At 38.6% G+C, this 21,392-nt stretch overlaps 3 protein-coding genes across 3 annotated transcripts in view; 2 read left to right on the forward strand and 1 right to left on the reverse strand.

The window, feature by feature from the left end:
- Positions 1-382: 382 nt before the first annotated feature.
- LOC141900242 (translationally-controlled tumor protein homolog) lies at positions 383-3,345 on the forward strand. Its single transcript, XM_074787041.1, has 5 exons — positions 383-631; positions 1,466-1,536; positions 1,691-1,864; positions 2,265-2,394; positions 2,474-3,345. The coding sequence occupies exons 1-5, from the start codon at positions 604-606 to the stop codon at positions 2,593-2,595; spliced, it is 525 nt and encodes a 174-aa protein (XP_074643142.1). The 5' UTR covers positions 383-603; the 3' UTR covers positions 2,596-3,345.
- Positions 3,346-6,809: 3,464 nt separating this feature from the next.
- On the forward strand, positions 6,810-16,464 carry LOC141899012 (melatonin receptor type 1A-like). Its single transcript, XM_074785163.1, has 2 exons — positions 6,810-7,001; positions 15,442-16,464. The coding sequence occupies exons 1-2, from the start codon at positions 6,810-6,812 to the stop codon at positions 16,462-16,464; spliced, it is 1,215 nt and encodes a 404-aa protein (XP_074641264.1).
- The window catches only part of LOC141900733 (uncharacterized), a 30,251-nt gene continuing 22,314 nt past the window's right edge, over positions 13,456-21,392 (reverse strand). The window contains exons 25-28 of the mRNA XM_074787755.1: positions 21,143-21,294; positions 20,557-20,693; positions 19,819-20,039; positions 13,456-19,095 (exon numbers count right to left, since the gene is read on the reverse strand). Of these exons, the coding sequence (XP_074643856.1) occupies positions 18,227-19,095; positions 19,819-20,039; positions 20,557-20,693; positions 21,143-21,294 (1,379 nt within the window). The 3' untranslated portion in view covers positions 13,456-18,226. The remainder of the gene's footprint in view (positions 19,096-19,818; positions 20,040-20,556; positions 20,694-21,142; positions 21,295-21,392) is intronic.

Raw genomic sequence — 21,392 nt, forward strand, 5'->3', positions numbered from 1 at the left:
CACTTCCCTGGCTGATCTACCATTAGTTACCGAGTGACACTGGGCGATGATATATGATATGTTGAATTATATCATATATCATATTATTCAGCCCCTCTCAACCCCTGAAATGAACGACATAACAATATTGCGACCTAGACAACGATGATTACCACCCGTTTACTTTAGCACTGAAAATATGAATGATAAAAGGATTATAACACAGCCGGTTTTGAGCCGATTAATTTCTGCAATGCTTTTATACGACCCAGAGCAGCGTCATTGGGGGGACGCAATCAACCATAATGGATTCCCATTGAAATTATGTGACTACGTACAAACCCGCTCTCCCGTCCGACTTCTTATAATCTTAGGGATTATATTCTTACGAGACTATAGCAGAAATGTATCTACAGTGTCAAAGTGGTATTTGCTAATATAGAAAATTGTTTCTCTTCGCTCCCCTCATCCAAAATAGGTGACGCCGCCTCAACGGCCGTGCACTTTTTAATAAGACCAAGGCTATAAAACCTGTATGAACAGATTACATACGTTTGTATAAAGCCTGTGTGATTTGGACGAGACACAACTATACAATTCGAAAGGACACCAACGGACTTGAAAATGAAAGTATTTCAAGATCATTTTACAGGTAATTTTCATAACCATTGATGAAATTCTCTGTTCGTGTTGTGACGATCTGAGAAAATCTAAGAAAGATGAAAGAGTATTTCTGAAGATAGCTATTAAGATATAGGCCTGGTCGAAACGCTTATCACGACTTGTACAAGTCTGGCATATTTTTTTACGTGCCCTATATTCATTTTGCCAACAAAGATAATTGGTGCATTTTAGTGGGAGTGCGCCTAATATTGCTTTTTTGGACATCATGTGACAAGTCCTTCAAAATTGGCATTTGGGTCAGCCCCTGAAATCATAAACTCAAGGAGACTTTACTTCTTTCTTAATGTGGAATATATTATATGTAAAGATAATTTGCATATTTGGATTGAATTAAAACAACAAGATAATCCTGTTACTTAAAGATGCCGGCCTTGAAGATTTGAGCATCGATTTCGAAAGATTCACTATTTGGTAATCTTTTTTCATCCGTTTTGGTATGTACTTGATTTGAGGCCAAATGTTAATCCCAAATATGCGAGTTGTGAAATTGCTCCTTTTGGTATATTTTCAATAATTTTCTGCGTGAGTTCTCCTATAGGAACCGACATGTGTACCTAACAAAAAGTTCCACTGTAAATAGAAGAACTGTAAGTTAAGCTCCACGCGGGTCTCTCTGGCTTTTATGACTTATTCATTAATTCGATAATATGGAAGAACATACAAGCTACTAATTTCGGTATAACAGCCAATCAAATTGGTCCCTGGAGGTAAAGCCAGAGTACGCGGTCTGAGCCTGGTCAATCAGCAGATTAAGTCAGTGAAATATAAGGAATTGTTCACGGTTAGCAGTCACCTTTTTCAGGAGAAGACGTATTTAGCGATGCATATAAATACACGCTCGTTGATGACCTGTACTATACAGTAGATGGAAAGGTGAGTTTAGAAATCTAAAAAACAAAATTCATCCAAGTTCAAAATCTAAACACTTTAATGGAGAACCGGCTGAACTACTGCCACTCGCGACCGGTGGTATGCCGGTTCCCCATTGACACGACGAAAATTTACAAGGATTGTTCGTGTTTTTCAGTGGGTATCGTCGAAAACTGCAGTAAGCGAATCACTGATTGGTGGTAATAGGTCTGCAGAAAATGATGAACAAGAGAAGGCTGATGTAGAATGGGAAGTAGACTTTATTGGTAGTAGCACTTTAAGAGAGATAACCACTGTTGCTTCCGTTACAGACTTCAAACAACAATGGAGCGTATGTATTTCAATGTTTGCAACTTGGCTGATTCGAGCTATCGGTGGGCGTCGTTGCGGGCCGTCTTCGGGCGGTGCTTTCGGGGTTACGAGCCCCTGTCGAGCGGCGCTGAAAAGACTTCGAACCCAGAAGCCGAAACGCGAAATTATTCGCAGACGACTTAGATCTCGGTCGTGTCGCACTCGGCAGAGCAGCTACCACACTGCGAACCGTTATGTCCTTTGACCGATGGATTTGTCCCGGGGGCGGCCCGTCCAGGGAGAATGTCTGGGGTAATAGGTCGTTCATTTCCGAGGCAGAAAGATTGCCATTATCTGGTCCCGAATCAGCCACTCAAATGTTTGGTCTCTATTTTCTAATCGGCAGCGAATATAGTGCTAAATTTCCTTGAATATTGTAGACGTTCTCGAAGAAACTGCTTGCGAGAATCAAGGAAACCGATGCGCACAGGGTTGAACATTTCAAGAATGGTTTAAACGATTTAACTAAAAACCTTATTGCTGATTTCGACGCATCAAAATTCTATGCCAGTTAGTAAAAACGCTGTCTATATTACAGTCGCATTTTCATTCAACCAATGCTCTATGTTTCGTCATTTTAATCTTGCAGCTAAAGATGATGAATTCGATTTGGAAGGCGGTATTTATGTGCTCAGATTTCTCGACCTCGTCAATAAAGAACAGCCATATTTGACTGTGTTGAAAGCGGCGGGTTCTTTTGTGACGTTTTGAGTTTTGGTTGCCGTCTATAGCAACTTGTTGTTTTGTGTAGAACTGTATTCGTCAGTCGTGTTTGTAAAGTAATTAGCCATGGCCTCACTGTCTTCGGCATGTTGTTGCTCAAATTCTCTGCTCACTGTCTGTCAGCTTTGTTTTTCATACCAAGGTTTTTTTTGTTATTATGCGGGAATTTAAATAAGGTATAGTCGATATAGAATGGGACACACTTGTTTCGGTCGGAAGCCGGGAAAGGGATTTTATCTAAATTGATCGTTGACGACTGTGGATTTATTTGCCGAGCTAGTTCCCAAGCTCAGTGAAAATTCTAATTACTTTACCACCACGCAAATCTAATCCAAGCAAGCCTCAGAATGACGACGCATTATGATGTATAATCCGATAATAAAGTCTGTTGTAGAGACATGATGATAATAATGTTAACGATAGTAATGGCAGATGCTTTTAAGCTTTCGCTCGCTTTTCGATGGACGCATGCTCAAAGCCCGGTTAATGCGTATGGAAAAAGCTGATTGCTTCATGTGTCCAAAAGAAAATATGAAATGCGGAACAGATTATAACACCGCCGGTTTCTAGCCGATTAACTTCCACAATGCTTACGACCCAGGGTGGTGTCAGTGGAGGGGCCGTACCAACCGTTATAGATTCCAATTTCACTGTACTCCACACTTAATGTTTTTCATTATTCATGCCATCAAGTTGATGTAAATATTGTTATAAAGTTGATGAAATAAACTTCTATGAAAAGCCACTTTATAGAAATCAGTCGATATCGAATGTACGTAAGATATGAATCGTGCATATTTTACTTTCTTAAACCCTTTTTTCTCAAGGGGCCTGAACGTCGTAGTGATTGTACAGCCTAAGGCTCTGCTGAGGTCGCTATCATCAATCGTCGTAAAAGCAACCGGACAACAATCGAAAATTTGGCACAAAAGTTTTGTGCCAAATTTTCGATACTTGAAGGTGTCTTTCCGATACTTGAAGGTGTCCTGAGTTCACATAAGTATGTTCGGTGCCAAGCTCTAAAAACATTCATTTTCCTGTTCACTCGAGTGAATTGCAGACCATCACGTTTATTGTTGGGGCGCTAATTTCACATAAAATTGGAGAATTCGTTCGCATTAGAACATCAATTTATAACGTATACATGTACTTAATTTTAGCAAAAGGTTAGGGTCCAGTTATATTGGCCGGGGTGCCAACCGGCGACTATTCACAGGCGCGAACCCACTACTGCTCGACGCGGGATCTTTCCACCCTGGGCCGATTCGATCCTCCTTAGACAACCTGGTCAGCCTAGGCTCCCCGTGCTGGCCATATTGACGCCGAGCTTAGCGCGGACGCCCGGTCGAACGACATAGACCGACGACTGACAGTAATGTTATCCCGGCTTCAAGCTGTCCACCAAACCAAGCCTCCAAGTCGCTGGATTACAGGAGTGCGCCACGACTCGCAGCTAGTAATAGTGCGCTCGTTTGTGGTATTTACCAGACAAACACCAGATGACACCGATTTACATTGTTACTGGCGCCTTTTAAATCAAATCAGTTCATTAGATAAAGGGCATAGGGCCAGTACGCATACATATACACACATACGTAACTGGGCTCTTTTTCACATTCTTGCTCCTTCACCCGAATTCAAAGTTCCCTTTTCCCATGGCCCGCTGAAAACTCACTTTCGCACTCAATATCCCCACTCGACATTCTATGAAACCGGAATTCGCCAAGTACCACGGGACGAATAACTTAGAGTATACATTAGTTATAAAATCAGAATAGCTGTTCGTGAACATATTCATATTTTTATCTATATAATAGAAGCAGGTATTTCAAAAGCCCCCTATTGAAATGTTGGTAACCGCGTTCGAATGCTAGTTTGTGGGAAAAAAGGGCGAATTGAAGACTTGGTAGGTGTAATCAGCGCAGCGTAGAATTCATTAAAAGCATTAGCGTCACAATCGTTTCTATGTGAATGAACCATCATAGCTATAGCCTGCAATCCGCAACTGACCGATGTCACATTGTTCATGGACGCCCATCATTGTAGGGAAATTCTAGACAACGGATAGCGTTTTGCTGAAACTTGTGAAACTGCATTTGAATTGAAAGTTCCATCAAAGCATTTTATGCGATGAAATTTATTAGAATGAAACCAAAAGAAGGTTTTCTCTTACATCCCTGTAGGCCTACAGTATGTTTGTACTAAACATTGAAACCCCTCCCACAACAGAGGTAAGCATTAATTGATTGAATACCCCCTTGGTGTAGATAACACAGAAACTTAGGATTTCCTGGTTACTGCCCTGTGTATTTCTATGTGGTTGAATAATAAACAGATGCTGTGACCTGTACGGAAGAGCAATGCGGCCAACAGCATTTTATTTTCAGTTCAAAAAGTCGACTTTTCGAAATAGTAATTCGACTTTTCGACTTAATAAGTCGACTCTAACCACACTGTCATTGTAAACATGGCGGATGTTTATTTGACCGGGCACTTTCCGAACTAAACAGGGCACATTTTTACAATAGGCGGATGTATAATCATTGTGTGCAAAAAGGGCAATTTGCTGCAAACATTAACATGTTTTTCCTTGCAAAAGAAACTCAAATGCTTGAATATTGCATCTGCAGGGCTTTTTAATTTTCCTTCGGAGCTCGCCACTCGTGGATAGTTCTTCTTTACAATAATTAGTGCCCTTCTTACCCCTCCCTCCTATTATATCCATATATGCCCTGGATGCGCCCCTGCGTATCGATCCTTCTATATGAATGAACTACGTTTCTTTTTTTTCTATTTGTTTTTATGTTTTTTTATAAACAATACTATCATCAGGAGAATATAGTTGAATCAAACTTAAACTAAGTCAACGACGGCTCAATAATGTATGGAAATTCTCCTAATGATGTGCACGGCGGCAGCACCTTTCGGTGTGAGAATGGTATTTCCATTCCACATTGGAACCTATGCATATTTTGCAACCACGGTCGAGATGCCATGCTTTACGATAATGCTGCGTTTAAAGGTGATTGGTTTCTGTATTTGTTCATCAGGGGCGTTTAATATTGAATGTGTCCCTGGACCCCTCGTTGTTAGTTCGATGGTCATTCGGGACCACGGTCGGACAGTCGTCAAGGACTGGGGTTGCAGTTGGGACCGGTCCCTTCCGGTTTGAAATAAGGCGACAAACAATGAATTGAAACAGAACTGTTATAATCAGTTTTACTCGCTTTGCGCTACAGGCATTTATTTCATAGATAACAGAAAATATAAGCAGCATTTCAAATAAAATACATTTCAATTGATTGAAAATTATTGATTTATTATATGAAATTAAATAAATGAATCCATCAAGAAATCCTAATTCTAATCGATTAATCTAATCAGCCAATCAGCAGTGTTCATTTTCAACACGAGTTGATTTGAAATCGATCGCGTCCAATTAAGAAAATAATCATTTTGAAAAAAACATTCGTTGAAAATGCTACGATTAGAGAAGATAAGATATATTACACCCTAACCACACTAAGTGGGACATAGGGGATTACAGTATTTATAACAGAAAGAAAAGAAAATTAGCATTATCACATAGAATGCTATTATCATAATATATTGCACATCAGTTTTGTCAAATTTGTATACCTTTTTCCAATGATGAATCACATAGTTCTGAAAGAGACTACTACAAAAAAATTACAACTTAGTTTTGAACGTTGCTTTCACAAATTCAGCAATTTTCGTCAGGAGATTTAAATTTTCAGATCTCATCATCGCGATTAATCTTTCCAAAGGTGAGCAGCATAGAATAGAGTTGAATATCAAATTCAAAAAATAGTATCAAGTTTTGGACACATGATGAAAACCATCGTCAACAGTTTTGAGATGAAATCTCATACATAACCTCAAACGCCTCTCCTCATTTGAAAAATAATAACTAATCATAAGTCGAAAATTCCAAATGGTAAACAATGCCGCTTTTCATCTCTGAGTGAATCTATGTACATTTCTTTTCCGTGACTATTTTAGATACATAATATAAGGAGAATTGCTGTTTAGATTGAACATAATGTTAACCATTTATTTCTCTGATTATTTTCTATGGCAGTACGTATATTATTTTTTTCACAGATTTCCCGTTTTGTAAGTCCCAGATTCCATTCCCAATGCCGTACAAATTTTCTTTTACGTGCGAAATGTTTTACACAATGCCCTCTTTATTCTACGGTAGTCACCTAAGCGTAATCACGAGAGAGGTGAACCAGGTTTACAACAGTTCTAGCCTAACAAAGCAACTTAAAGTCCAATCTCTAATTTTACTTAAACCACCTAACACCGGAAACAACCATAACGAGTATCACCATATTCATCCTGTAGATGGTAGCACTGTTACAATAGTCGTAATCAAATTTCAAATTTCATAATCAGATGTGCAGCAATACACTAGGGCCGAGTTCACGTTTTCTCCCCTGATGATGTCTAATGACTTGCTGCAATCCTTGAAGCAACCTCGAACAAACGCTGAAAATCTGTAAGCCACTTTCTAAAATAAAACAAACGGACGTGAGTTAAAAACCGGCGACTTAGCAACTAACTTCGCCGGGAGGTAATTAAATCAGCTCACTTACCCCGCATTGATAACCTTCAGGACACGTTATGTTCAGTATGTTCTCTTTGTAAAATTTATGCAATTCAGGTCTTGGCTTGGCAGTCGCACCTGTTGCGTCTTCTGGATCAAATTTACCGCGTGAGCATCCTTCCGTAAAATAAAGCTCTCTTCCGGTCTCGTTTGCGGCGTTAGATATAAAACCACCTGAATCAAATAACAAAACATTTACACTGTGGCGACATCAGCAACACTCCCCTAAATTCTCCCCTAAAACTTCAAGAAGCTTTTTCAAATTATCAAAACTTATGGTGTATAAGTGGCATGGAAACTGTTAACGTTAAACATTTAAATCGAGTCACTTTTCTTTATTAAACCCTGCATTCAATGAAGACTTTTGGCAATCCTTCAATGTAGTGTAAAATGGATTAAAAGACGTTGTTTTAGTTCAACTGCCAGTAAAGTCTGGAGTCCTATTACCACCTACCAGGGGCCAGTTGCTCAAAAGTTGGAAAGATAAGCAACCCCGTTATAAATCCTTGGACGCAGTTTGTCAAAGCGTCACGATTCATCTACGAAACGCGTGGTATACATAGGTTATTATGAACAGATATTACCGGTACTTGGTAACTATACAGACATAACCATATATTCTAACGTTTTGTCATGTATAACCGAAACTGACTGAGGTAGCCCACCAAATGCACAGGGGCTCGTATCATAAGTTTGGGGGTAAACAGTAGCTCAGATCATCCAGTATCCCTGGTACTATATATAGTTCTTTTTATATATGGTACCAGGGATACTGGATGATCTAAGCTACAGTTCACCCCCAAACTTATGATACGAGCCCCCGTGACCAAATGTGCTCTCAAGTCAAGTTGAAATAGACATAAGATATTGATGTGACAAATGAACTTACTTTCTTCAGCTAATCGTTTAATCTTATCATATTGTGTCTTATAACCGTCTTCATGATATTCACAAGATGCGCAGACCATGTCTTGAACAGCTGACGCTGAAATAGATGAACCTAGGACCTACAACTTTAATGCGGTAGAATCTCTGGTAAAATGACAAAACTGATCATGGAAATCGTCTGAACAGAAAATAAAGTGGCGTTCTAAATAATTGATATATTCTATAAGTACATAAACCATAATTTCCAAATATGGCATTTGGCAAAATTCAGTATCATCTATGAGGTCAGGGTCAAGGTCAAGCCCCGTTGGCCACTCACAGAGGTTGGCTGAGTTTCCTTTTTTTATAGTGGAAAACTTTCTTATCAATCAATGTATTTTTGGAATAAAATGTATTTCCAAGATATTAAGAATAATATCATGGATAATGAATGTGAATAAGTACTCCTTCACATATATAAGTGTTCCTTTCAGTATTTAAAAAAGTTTCTACAATAACTACATTTTTAAGGTTAACTTCTGAGAAATGCCCTTCCCTCAAATCTTGAAATATATCAAAACTGATCTTTCAGGTTCGATTTAGTAAAATTGATAGATAAAAAAGTTTCAAAATTTAGTGCGGCAGGCATAATTCCATTCACTGATTTTCATACTTAATGCTTTAGTTCCACCCGTTAATGTAAAAATTTCTCGGGTTCAAGCCAAGTATAGCGTGGAATAGTTCCCCGCGCAAAGATACATTAAAAAAGGAGTAATTCGAATGCGCACTCTTTCTCAAATGCGTTTTCTACCAACATACAGACAAACAGACATACCGACAAACTGGCATGACAAAAAAATCTTTCGGGGGGGGGGGGGTAATTCGTCTACGAACTTTGCGTTTTTCGACTTACACACCGACAAACCGACATACCCATAGTCGGTTTGTCAGTATGTCAAAATATATGACGCGTGACTAATCTATTTTTGGACAACCCTGTATTCAATATGGCGGGATATCATTTAAGTGTGAGCAGTCCATCAGTTATATGTATCGTCCCCCCAGACACGTGGCGCCCCTGTCAAGGCAAGGCCTATAAGCTTGACTTAACAAATCGACTGATGATTTTTTAAATGACCAACGGGTGGATTTAAAGTGCAAAAATCGTCACTAAAATTTAGTCAGATTGATTTCTACTCAATAAGATTTGCAAGTCCGTAGATAGCGTTTTGCCACTTTACTGTACGCTGCCTAAAATGTCCATTTCAACTTTGCTTGAGAGGATCTGGTGGATTCATTTTAGTAGCACGTACTAGAATAGGTCGTGATAGAACCAGCACCCAGATGGGTAGCTTAACTAAAACATTGTTTTTAATCCATTTTACACTGTATTGAAGGATTGAAAAAAGTCTTCATTGAAACGGGTTAAATCATAGAAAAGAAACACCATTTATCAGTTTAACGATGCAATATGTTTAATTACCAAAAATTATGGTATGTAGGCATGGAAACATATCGTGGAACATTCAAATTATGGAGTCACTCAACCACATTCAAAGAAGACTTGTCAATATAATCCATCAATAAAGTTTAAGATGTATTAAAATCTGATTAAAATCAACATCAGGCTGAGGCAAAGTTGAAAAAGACATCAGACAGCCGAAATAGATACAAAAATCAAGAATGCGATTTACTACCTCAATACGTTTTTGATCATATTCTATTCTGGGACGGGAAACACAGTGCTTATCATCACGTTAAAATACCCTGAACAAATTTACCATGAGAAAACAGGACAAGTTAAACTGCTGCCGCCGCCACAAACATTATCTGTAACTGATCCATCCTTCCGTAGAGTCCTCTGTTACCAGTAGAACTGCTGTCGTCTGTATCCAGTAGAACTGATAGTCTGCCTCTCACGGGTGCTCTCCTATCTCAGCGGACACCGTTTGAGCTTCACAAAATATTTAGAAGTTATAGATAATGAAGGCGGTTTGAAGAATTTAATTTTATTCTATGAAAACAATTTTCAGTTGAACAAGAACGGATTTAATACATTATATAATAGTAATCTGAATTTTAAAATTCCTGGAGCTAGACTACATCCCTCTTTCCCGACTAAAGAACACTTTACTGAATTGCTGAAACATAGAGATACAGTCAAAACTGATTCTTCTGGACTAGAAACTATTCCATTAATTTCATCAGCTCAATTTCAGCCGGAAAAAAACTCGTAATATATAAATATAATTAAATTCGTTCACTCTAAAACATGATCGATTATTTCATACCAAACGACCAGTTATAATTAAAGTTATAATTTTTATTTTGTCTTCCCTAAGCCGCGCATTGTATGGTTGTCACTAACAGTTACACATATCATTGTTTTATATTGTTTAATTTGAATATCGTTACTACTGTGGCAAAAAGCTAGCCGATAAAAACAAAGTATATACAGTGAAAATATTTATGATTTCGTGTAATTCTATTTTTACTGATAACTGAGGAGGGTTGGCTCGAAATTTCGATGTAAATAAATGTATCTCGTATACAAGTATTGTAACCATGATGATGATGATGACGATGATGATGATATTCGAATAAAGTTAAGATGATGATTTAACAACCAGTTATATTCTTGATTAGCACAAAGATGGGGAGTCTTAGACAGTTACTCTAGTTATACGCAAAGGAAACTCTATTGACTAGTCGTCACGGGTCGATCACTCTGCTTTGCTCTGAGCACTTGTCAACGCTTTTTGCAAACGCAAAATTCAACGATGATACTCCACCTGTTTATATCGCTGCTCACCTGTAAATGCAAAACAATAGATGGAATTTGACGGTCTCAAACAAATCCCTTCGTCCACCTACTAGTGTAAGTATAAATACAATACCGAAATATTTAAGTGAACACCGTATACGTTATAACAACGCTCTACCGACAGCTACCTACAGCTTTCAGCAAAGAAACAGTCATCCGGCGAATTCCGCATAGAAAATGAAAGGAAAGGAGAATTTTGTTCATGGTTCAAGTGAAAACGGTCCACCTGGTAAATATAAACCGACTTTCCGAAAGAACAAAACCACTTTAAAGTATAAGAAGCGTTATTACATCATATTTCATTTCGTAAAAGGTCTAATTTACAACTATAGCGATGTATATACCAGTCAACCCCCGATATACCGCCCTCCCATTCACCGCCAGTCCCACCTACAGCCATGTACATCTCAATACAAATACATAGTAAAACACCCCCGATATACCTCGATAATCGTTGTGCACCGATGTGGGCAGTATATCGGGTATTGATCACTGTATATGCCTTCGATAAAACGAATGCGGTGCCTTTCCTGAAAAAGTTGTCTCAGATACGCTCCATGAAACCGATAAACTTTTCCCGGTTTCTCCGACGTAATCATTTCCTCTAATATAATTCGTTCCACGAATTGAGAGATTTTCCACAACCCGTAAGGCCGCAAACTAACATAGTAAAAAACAGCGTTTAAATTTCACGGGCCCGTACATATTCATATACAATTTCATCCGTAAGTGCATTAGATAATAGTAACGTAGGTTTTTTGCTTTGATTTTATAGGTTCGGTGTATTCGTGCCCAGTCTGCGCGCCTATAAAGATATTCTCCAGAAAAGACGCTTTGAAACGACACATGAAGAGACACGACGACAACGATGATTGGCTTCATTGCTCGATATGTTCGAGGCGATTTAGTCGTCGGGACTGTCTTCAGAGGCACTATAAAATGATACACGGAAGCGGTGTAAAATGTGACGCCATTCAACCGTCGACGTCAAAATCGTACACCCAGTCGTCAATGTCTCCTTCTACTACACCATTAGAAAATGATGCTCAAAATAACAAGAAACGCAGGGCCGCGGCAAACGGGATGATTTCTGAACATGAAAGTACACAGAACTTTAGGCCTATATATAATATAGTAATCAACGTTTATACAGTGGAACCTCGTTACAGCGATTTTTACGGGACCTGGAAATGTGTTTATTAAACGAATCCGATAGTTCGTTACATCCGGTAGTATGAAATTAATCAAATTTTCTTACCCGAGACGAAATTCTATATTTGTTATATCCGATGTATCCGAGGTTCCGCTGTATGTATGCGGTTTTATCGCGTGTTGGAAAACGCGTGAACGTGAAATTTTGAATCACGTTTTATTGCGTAGCAATCATTGCACAAATGCAAAAATTCGTATGCAATTTTTATTGCATTTTTGAAAGTTATAATATGTGAATATAGCGTGTGAATATAGCGTTTGACATCATTCCTTATTCGTCTAAGAAAAGAATAAGAAAAACAGAAAAGAAAATCGTCATTTTTACATTTTCTATTTACAAAATACATATTCTTATTCATATAGTACACATATATTCTTATTCATTTATATGTTATTTTTTACTAAATACTCCGAGGAACATATCCATGTTTTGATCATCGACAGGAATAATCGATTACGGACAATAAACACATTTACACCCAGGTGTGGTATATGGTGATCGGTATAGTAAAAACATTCTGGAAGTTTTAACAGTCCGGGTTCCGCTGTTTCGAAATCTATTTTGCGGAGGCATAGCCATTGCCCTAAACTAAGATCATCACCGTCGTGTCGATATCTGATGTCGGTATAAATACGTCAAGTATCGTGATGTGAAAATATTTTCACTATTAGTAAAAAGTTCGATCTTCCTAAATGCTGAACGAAAATATGGTCCTCATCTTTTTATACGTTCGTTTTCGTGCTCGATCTCGGCGAAACAGGATGCCCTATGGGTCCATTCTTGCAAATGTAGCGAAACACCTGTCTTAGTAGGGTATACCGCCCACATCGGTGCAGAACGATTTTGGCGGCATAGAGAGTATAGCGGTATATCGGGTGTGATTTACTACGTATTTGTATAGTGATATACATAGAGAAAATCTGGCGGTAGGGCCACAACCGAAAAAATCTTGGGCGGGGCAATCACCAAAATGGGTAGGTAGGTAGGGATTTTTTTTCTTTATATAGAAAATACAATTTTGGGGGATTTTTTCTCTTTTTATAGAAAATCCAATTTTGGGTATACTTCTGAAATTGGGTAGGTCGCCGTAAATACTTTTTTTACAGGAACAAATTCTTAGTCAGGAATAAAATATATATATATGAATTAAAAATTTATTATATCTATAATTTTATGATGTGGATCTCAGTGCCGACATATGACGATTTGATTTAAAAGAAACAAATATTTACGAGAATGGAGAGTTTGATAGTTAGGGTAAGATTGCAAAATCTGATAGTACAAGTAAAATTGAAATTCAAAGACAAATGTACATACCATCATTTCGCTTTTCCGACGGAATTGGATATTCTTGGTAGATATTATTGAGCTAAATCTGATATCATTTAATTTGAATTTTTGGCGCATTTCAAAAGACTTTCCAGTGACGGTTCCAGAAGCGTACTTGTACTCCAGCAGAAAGAAATGAAAAGGGCATGTAGTAAAAAGTGCAAGTATCCGGACACAGCGCCAAAACATGGGTCAGGAAAATCTATGAATTCCAGTGTATTTTCATACAACTTCTGGACACTTGAGTGACATATAGAATAGCTAAATCTTGCGCTGCGGACTGCTGTTCTATTATTCGTGGGTGGAAAATTGCCCGGAAAAAATGATGCCATCGTATTTTCAAAAAGGGACGGAAGATTTGCGATAGCAGCACGCGCCCTTAACGCTCCCGCCCCTGCTTTGACAGACACAACACGCTCCTGGCAGAAAGGTGATTACTTCAGCAGATTTAAAACCACATAATTAACGGTTAGATTACTTGCATCATACGGCGCAGTATACGGTACGCGCAAGACTCGAACATCGGTCAGTAATAGTTCTGACAGAAGGGGCAAATATTTATCCAGTTATTGTAGCTGAAAGTTTATTTAAGGTACGCAGAGTGAGCTAATTGCCCTATTGGTCTCGTTATTGACAAATCGCTAGATCTTGGCGAAGAAATAATTTCCGTCTAGTGAGATTAGAACCGAGCACGGATCGACGACGAATATACGCACGAGGGTGGATACTTTCAGAAAGTGAGTTACGGGGATTGATTCGGGGACTTCGCGCCTGAATCGAGGGGAATATGAAACAAGATTACGATACAGAAGCATGATGGTAAGTCATTGATTTATTATTTCTTCATTTAAATACCTTTAGTCTGATCACCAGACGATGTTATGGATCGAACAACAGTTAGATACATAAGATGCCCATGCCTTGCCTACTTAGTAGTTAATAACCCATTCAGTATGGATCAGGGGGGTGATAAACCTCAGCTTATCAATTCAAAAGCGCGAAAGAAACTCTTCCAATTTAAGTGTCTCATTGTCACAATTCATATTTAGAAATAGTCCACGCATTCCCTATAGGTAAATGTTGGCCTTTGAGTTCGCGCAATTATCATCATATTGCGATCCATTGCCCACAAGTGCAGCATTGTTTTCAAGCGTTCAGGTTGTCTACGAACTGTACCATTGACTTTTTCATCCATGGTTGAATCAAATATAGAACACTGCGTGCTACTGGATTTTCACTTCGATGTAAATAGGTATTCTTAAGCCAAATTAATAAATCAATTCATTAAATGAACACTCAATATCTTGATGCAATCTATTTACAGCCTGCACCAATACCGACATTTTTTTGCCCTTCCAAAATTTGATCACAGGACTTCACACATTTTGTTCATAATAATTGAAAATTGACTTAGCAATGGACTACAAATGCAGAACATTCAACAAACTTGACAACTTGAATGATCTTTTCTAACTCGCTTTTCCAGGTTTCAAAAGACGAAATAGGCGCTTTTTTCAACCGGTTTAAGGTCTAGAGGGTGTAGGGATAGGGATTTTACTCTCTACTTCCAATAAGCAATTTGCCTAACATGAACATATGAATGGTGCGACAGAAAACGATGATGATGAAATTGAAATTATGAAATAATGCATGGAAAACGTAATTGCAAATTTTCAATATTGTCTATGTAGACATAGAAGTGACCTTAATGGATGTGACAAGTTGTTAAAAATCAACAACAAAGATAATTGGTGTATTTCAAAGCAGGAGTGCACCTTTTTGGAAATGAAAGAACCCTAAACAGATATAAGTTCTTCAAAATTAGCCCCTCAGTGCAGGAGTACGCCTAATATTGCCTTTTTCGGATATTGAGGTGCCTTTTTAGGCTTTGACAGGTCCTTCAAAATTAGCCCCCGGATCCGCCAACCTGTAATCAAAGTGTATCTCGTTATGTTTTTACATTTGCAGGATGCGTACAAGGCCATGAAAATATTCGTCATATCATGCTACATATTTTTCGGCGTCGCCGGAAATCTATTGATCATAATCGCCGTCGCTCGCAAGAAAAAACTACAAGTAACAACAAGCGTTTTCATCGTCAACGTCGCCATTTCCGACATGGTAGTCGCCGCCGTCGTGATGCCGACGATTCTGGTAAATCTGCTCACCGACGGACGCATGGTCGGCTACGACGAATGCGTGTTTTTCGCGTTCGTCCTGCTCACGTCGTGCGGCGTATCGTTGATCAGTCTTTCGTTGATCGCGTTCAACCGTTACGTCAACGTCTGCCATCACGCGTACTACAAACGCGTGTTCGAAAACCGTTTCGTCGTCGTAATGGTCGCCGCCGTTTGGAGTTTTTCGTTCTCGATAGTCGCCATCGGTAGTTTCACGCCGCTCGCGAAATTCAGCTACGACCCGCGGCTGTACACGTGCACGTACATCAACCGAGAATCGCGCGTGTACACGTTATTGCTGATGACGGTCGGCATCGTTTTACCCTGCGTGCTGACGTCGTTCGGCTACATCAAAATCTTCCGGAAAATCCGCGACTCTCAGAACAACATGATGGCGCACGCGTCCGCGACGCATAACAATAAGGAAAAGAAAGCCATATTCGCGATGTTTTCGGCGTTCGCGGCGTTCGCTATTTGTTGGTTTCCGTACGGTACGATTGCGATCGTCGACGCGTTCACGAAAGGAATCTCCGACGAGGCTCATTTGATCGTCGCGTGGCTCGCGTTCGGCAACTGTTCGTTGAACTGGCTCATCTACGGCGGGTTGAACTCGAATTTTCGACAAGGATACAAGAAAATCTTCGTTACCTGCCGCAGTCGCAACAAAAGAGCGATCGCCGATTCGACGACGACACAGACGAACGGGAATCTACATCGAGCGAAACGGGATACTCGGACCTCCGTCGTAAATCTACCGCAGAGACAGATGATCAGCGCTAGTTCAACTGTTCCCACTTTATCGGAAACATCATAACATTACGTACTGCATATTTAAAAATGTATTCATTATAGAGGAGTGTAAATAAACAGATGCCGGTTCATTAATACAGATCAGACACTACCCGATATCTCTAATCGTAGTAGTTTTTACAAAAATGAGAATAATTTCACTTCATAATGTAGTACAGTCAACCCCCCCCCCCGATATATCACCCACATCGGTGCAGAACGATTTTGGTGGTATAGAGAGTATGGCCGTATATCGGGGGCGGTGGTATATTGTTAATACTCGTATATCGGGAGTTGACTGCAGTTAAAATGAAAATGAGAAATTTTCTGATTTTGAGAGTATTTTGATTATTTTGGGAGTGGTTGAGCTCCAGAAACTACTATCGACTAGTTAGTAGTCGTATTCAGGTCTGTTAATACTCGAATATTGCCGCTTATATTGATTGCCCTTTCAAATTAAAAGCATTGTCAGAGTCAATATTGTTCGACCGAGATCAAAACCGAGATGAAGTTTGTTTTGAATGTGCAGGCATTCTAAGAAGTATTGGCGAGCATTCCCGTAACAACACCGCGTATTGCTCTTATGAGATTCGATACAAATATCCATATCTACCTCGCAGATTGCTGAATAAACAAGAATGTTTGCCGACGAAATATACGTAACAATTTCAATTTCGTTAAAATATCTAATATAAAATCCCAACCGATGAGTATATAGACATTTATTGCTAATCTAATGGATTGTCAAAATTGCACTATTACCTAGTTATTACAGATGAGAAATACCACTTACGGGAGAGGTACTGCTTGCTGCATACAAATGTTATAAATAAGCTAATTAGAAGTTAACATCATCTGTTCCCGAACTATTCAAACCTATCATGTTTGCATACATTAACATTCTAGTATCTTTACCATGCATTTAAAATCCGAAAATTTTAGTATAGTTACAACGTTTTATTAAAATCACAATTTTCTGAACATATTTTCCTACTGAGGCAAATACCTTGTTTGGTCATGGGGAATTTATACATCAAGGGCGGATCCGGAAACAAACTCTGAGGGTCTTACCAAATTCTTTTCGGGCAAAGTAATTAGAAAAGGGCATTCTGTTAGTACCCTTTTGACAGAAAAAGCTGTTCATTTCACTGATATGAAGTGAAAGTGTTGTAAGTTCCCCTGAATCCACCCCTGACACTGGCTAGCTTATTAAACAAGCAACTCTTTCATTCAAACTACATATAGTGAACAATACACCGATATGATTGATGATTGATGAAATATCAGTCTTTTCAGACCAGATTACCTGATATATCTAATTTCAGTAGTTTGCGCCTAACAGGGCGGCCACTTTCCACCAATTTACAAATTCCGATGTTACAACACAAAATTCCCTGAGTAAATCCGAGGAATTTCTTAAAATGTTACAATTCATTAATTTTTTATGAATCCCATTTTGATAAAGAAACGCTTGAACAAATAACATATCAAAATAACCTGAGTTTTCCAGGTTTATTTGGCAAAAATTCCCTGGTTCCCTGAGTTTTCCCTGATTTTTTGTTCCAGGTTTTTCAGGTCAGTGGCCACCCTGAAAAATGAGAGTAATTTGAAATACAAGATAGTTGATAATTTGAAATACAAGATAGTAGTTTAATTGAAAATTAACTAGAAATCATTCTGATTTTGAGAGTATTTTTGATATTTTTCGTCGTAGTTGAGCACTAAGAAAAAGAGCTTAATCTACTCTCAAATCATAGTTGTAGTCAGGTCTGGTCTGTTAATCGACATCAAAAGCTAAACAAATCATCCACATTTTCATTGTCGCGTTTTCTAGATTTTTTCGGAGGAGGTTTGCGTTTTTCGTCGATCCGCCGAAGACCGGCATCGTCATCGTTATCGCCGACGGAGAATAAATCGTCCAGTAAATCGGCGCACGTGTTCTCTGTAACGGCGCTACACGACGAGCGTTCGGTGATTTGAACATCGGCGGCGCTGGCGGGCGCCGGATTTCGTGGAGGTTTTTTAAACGTTCGGCGATTCGGTCGCGCCGGAGTAAAATCGAGAAAACTGTCTAAAAACAGCGAATTTTCGTCAGTCATGTGAATTCCGGTAGCTGATTCCGATACAGCTGCGCTGCTAACGTTACGCGGCAATAACGCCGGTTTATCGAAAACCGCACTTTTTGAACGTTCATCCGCATGTACCATGACCAAAGAATCATTCCCTTCAATTTTTTCTCTACGCGAGCTCGATTTTCCGATACCTTTCTTGAACGTCGTAGTTCGCAAATTTTCATCGCATCCGTTCCGCACTTTCGATTCATCCAAATGACCGCGATTTGAATCGGGTATCGCTGTCCTTTCACCGCAACTATTATCCGAGATATAGTCATCCGCCGACGAATGGTTCAGACCGATCCGCCGGCAATTTCTATCCCTATCTCCGGGAAAAATTTGATAATCGTCTTTTCGATTGGGTGACACCCGAGACGGACCGGGTCCTGCATCTAAATCTAGATCTGCATCCGATCGGCCGCGTCCGAACACGTCTTCATCGTCACTAGAAATTACATATTCGACGCCTTTCCTAGATTTGCGAGTCTTCAACGGAGCTTTGCGACGCACACGAGGACACGTCAGTTGCTTTTTGTTATTTACTGAAATAGAATGCATGTAACACGGAGTTATATATATATACATATATATATATATATATATATATATATATATATATATATATATATATATATATATATATATATATATATATATAAATGTATATATATATGTATTATATAAATGTATTATATAAATGTATATATATATGTATTCGTATTCAAGTTCATTAACCCCATAAAGGTTTTGAGCATATTCCAAACATTTTGTCCTCATTCTATCATTTTGTTTAGATATCACTGCTCTTCATTCAGAACAACATAGCAGCTCGGGGTCAAGGCAGAATGCTCATGATTGAAAATTATGAATTAATTGAAACCCTGGGATAAAACAATTGGAGAGTGTACCAATGTTTGAGAGTATTAAACTGATCTCATTCCTTGTTGATATTTACACATAAAATACTGAACATTTGAGTATCTTAAGTATCGACATTAGACAAGGAATGTGATGTATTTGAAATACTGAAATCATAACCATAAGATGATTTATCCTTATGAAAACTACATTGCACTGTTCAGCATATCAAATAATCTTTTTTTATGAAGGCAAAAAATTGATACCTTGTTTCTCATTTCTGATGAGCTTTAAAGTTGACCCAGCCAGTCGCTTATTTTCCCTGTACATTACTTTGATTTACAAAACGACCCGGCTGATTAGGCATCAAGGCATCATTTCTTTTAGCCTTAGTGTAAAACCAGTACCTGATTTAGAAGCTTTAGCAGGACGGGGGTTTTTCTTCGTAAGTTTCTTCTCATCGACTTTCGCGTTCAAAGCGTCGAACACTTGTCCGAAATCGGCATCCAGCGACGAGTAATACGTTTCTAATAGTTTCATTAATGCATCGTGTTCAAGATTGACAATACGCCGCGCGAACGATTTCAAACTTTCTCCTGATGATTTGGCTATTTCCTCGAACTCGCCCCTGTTGGAAAAAAGAATTTTGGTCCATTGTTAGGTTTCTCACTTCTTATGACAATTTGTTACAATCATTGTGAACTTTGAAAAAACATTTAAGTAATGCACATTTTGATCCTGCATCATTTTGATGAGCTCGATAAGGATAATTCAATACATGTACAAAATTCTCCTATTTGAGCTTATCAAAATGATGCCCAATATGATAGCGCCAATTTTATAACATCATTATTTTGATAAGAAAAAGACCTAATAAAAAATCGTATCGTTAAATACTCTTCCGGTGTGTTCTTTTCAACCAGAATACACTCGGTCTATTCGAGAAAAAGTATTATCTGTAAACATGAAGTATATAGTTTGTAATCCAAAATTACTATTCCTAAACCAGAATATGTTCAATCGAAACCTGCCTTAGTAATAGTATTCTATTTGAAATGTCTAACAGGATTCTTCTCCAGTCAGTTGCAGCATCAATCATCCCAATTACCTGGTTAAGTAACAAGCTCGATCAATATTTATCTTACCTTTTGATTAGCGGAGGCGTCTGGCCAATTAGCACCTTTTTCGATCCGATCATCATGCTCTGCAGTGTATACCGGCGCGCATTTTCAGTTTTTGATTTATCGCACTGCTGCTCACCAGTTGAGCATTCCTCTTCAGGCTGGATAGAATATACACAACCAAATTTTGTTAATTAAATGGAGCTGTTATCATCGCTTCAGAGAATCTATTTCCATACAAGATATCTTCATAGCTATCAACATGAAAATCACGGTTAATTTATACAGTAAACCTCGCTCTAACTTGGAAAAACTAGGACCGACAAAATTGCCAAGCAGCTTAAGCGAATTTCCGAGTTAGGGATCACGTGTGGACAGAAAGTGGTTCCAGATGTGGAAATATGTGTAGAAATCAGAAAATGATTTCATTTTTGTCAAATGTAGTCAAAAGTTGGCCATGTCTGAGTTGGGTGAGGTTTAGTGTATAACCGATTCTCTGATACGCGTACAACAGATTTTAAACAAAAAATTCTTAAAACGTTAGAAACGAAAATATTGTATGATTCTGATAAAGAATCTATATATGATAAAAAAAGCCCTTTAAATTCACCTCAGATAAAGGATCGCATGCCATTGCTGGCATCTGCGAAAACATCCGATTTTCGTAGACGTCTTTGATAGCACATTTCGACATGTGGTCTTCCGCTTTACTGCCACCAATCAACTTCTTATTTTCATGGATGTGCACGACTCCAAACTTTTCTGTAGCAGATTATTTACAAAATAGCAATTCAATACCCATGGCATATATCATGAAATATACTCATGAGACTTAGATATTGATATTCTAGTAACATCAC

This window comes from Tubulanus polymorphus, chromosome 2 (assembly GCF_964204645.1).
Source record: "Tubulanus polymorphus chromosome 2, tnTubPoly1.2, whole genome shotgun sequence".
Lineage (NCBI taxonomy): Eukaryota > Metazoa > Nemertea > Palaeonemertea > Tubulaniformes > Tubulanidae > Tubulanus > Tubulanus polymorphus.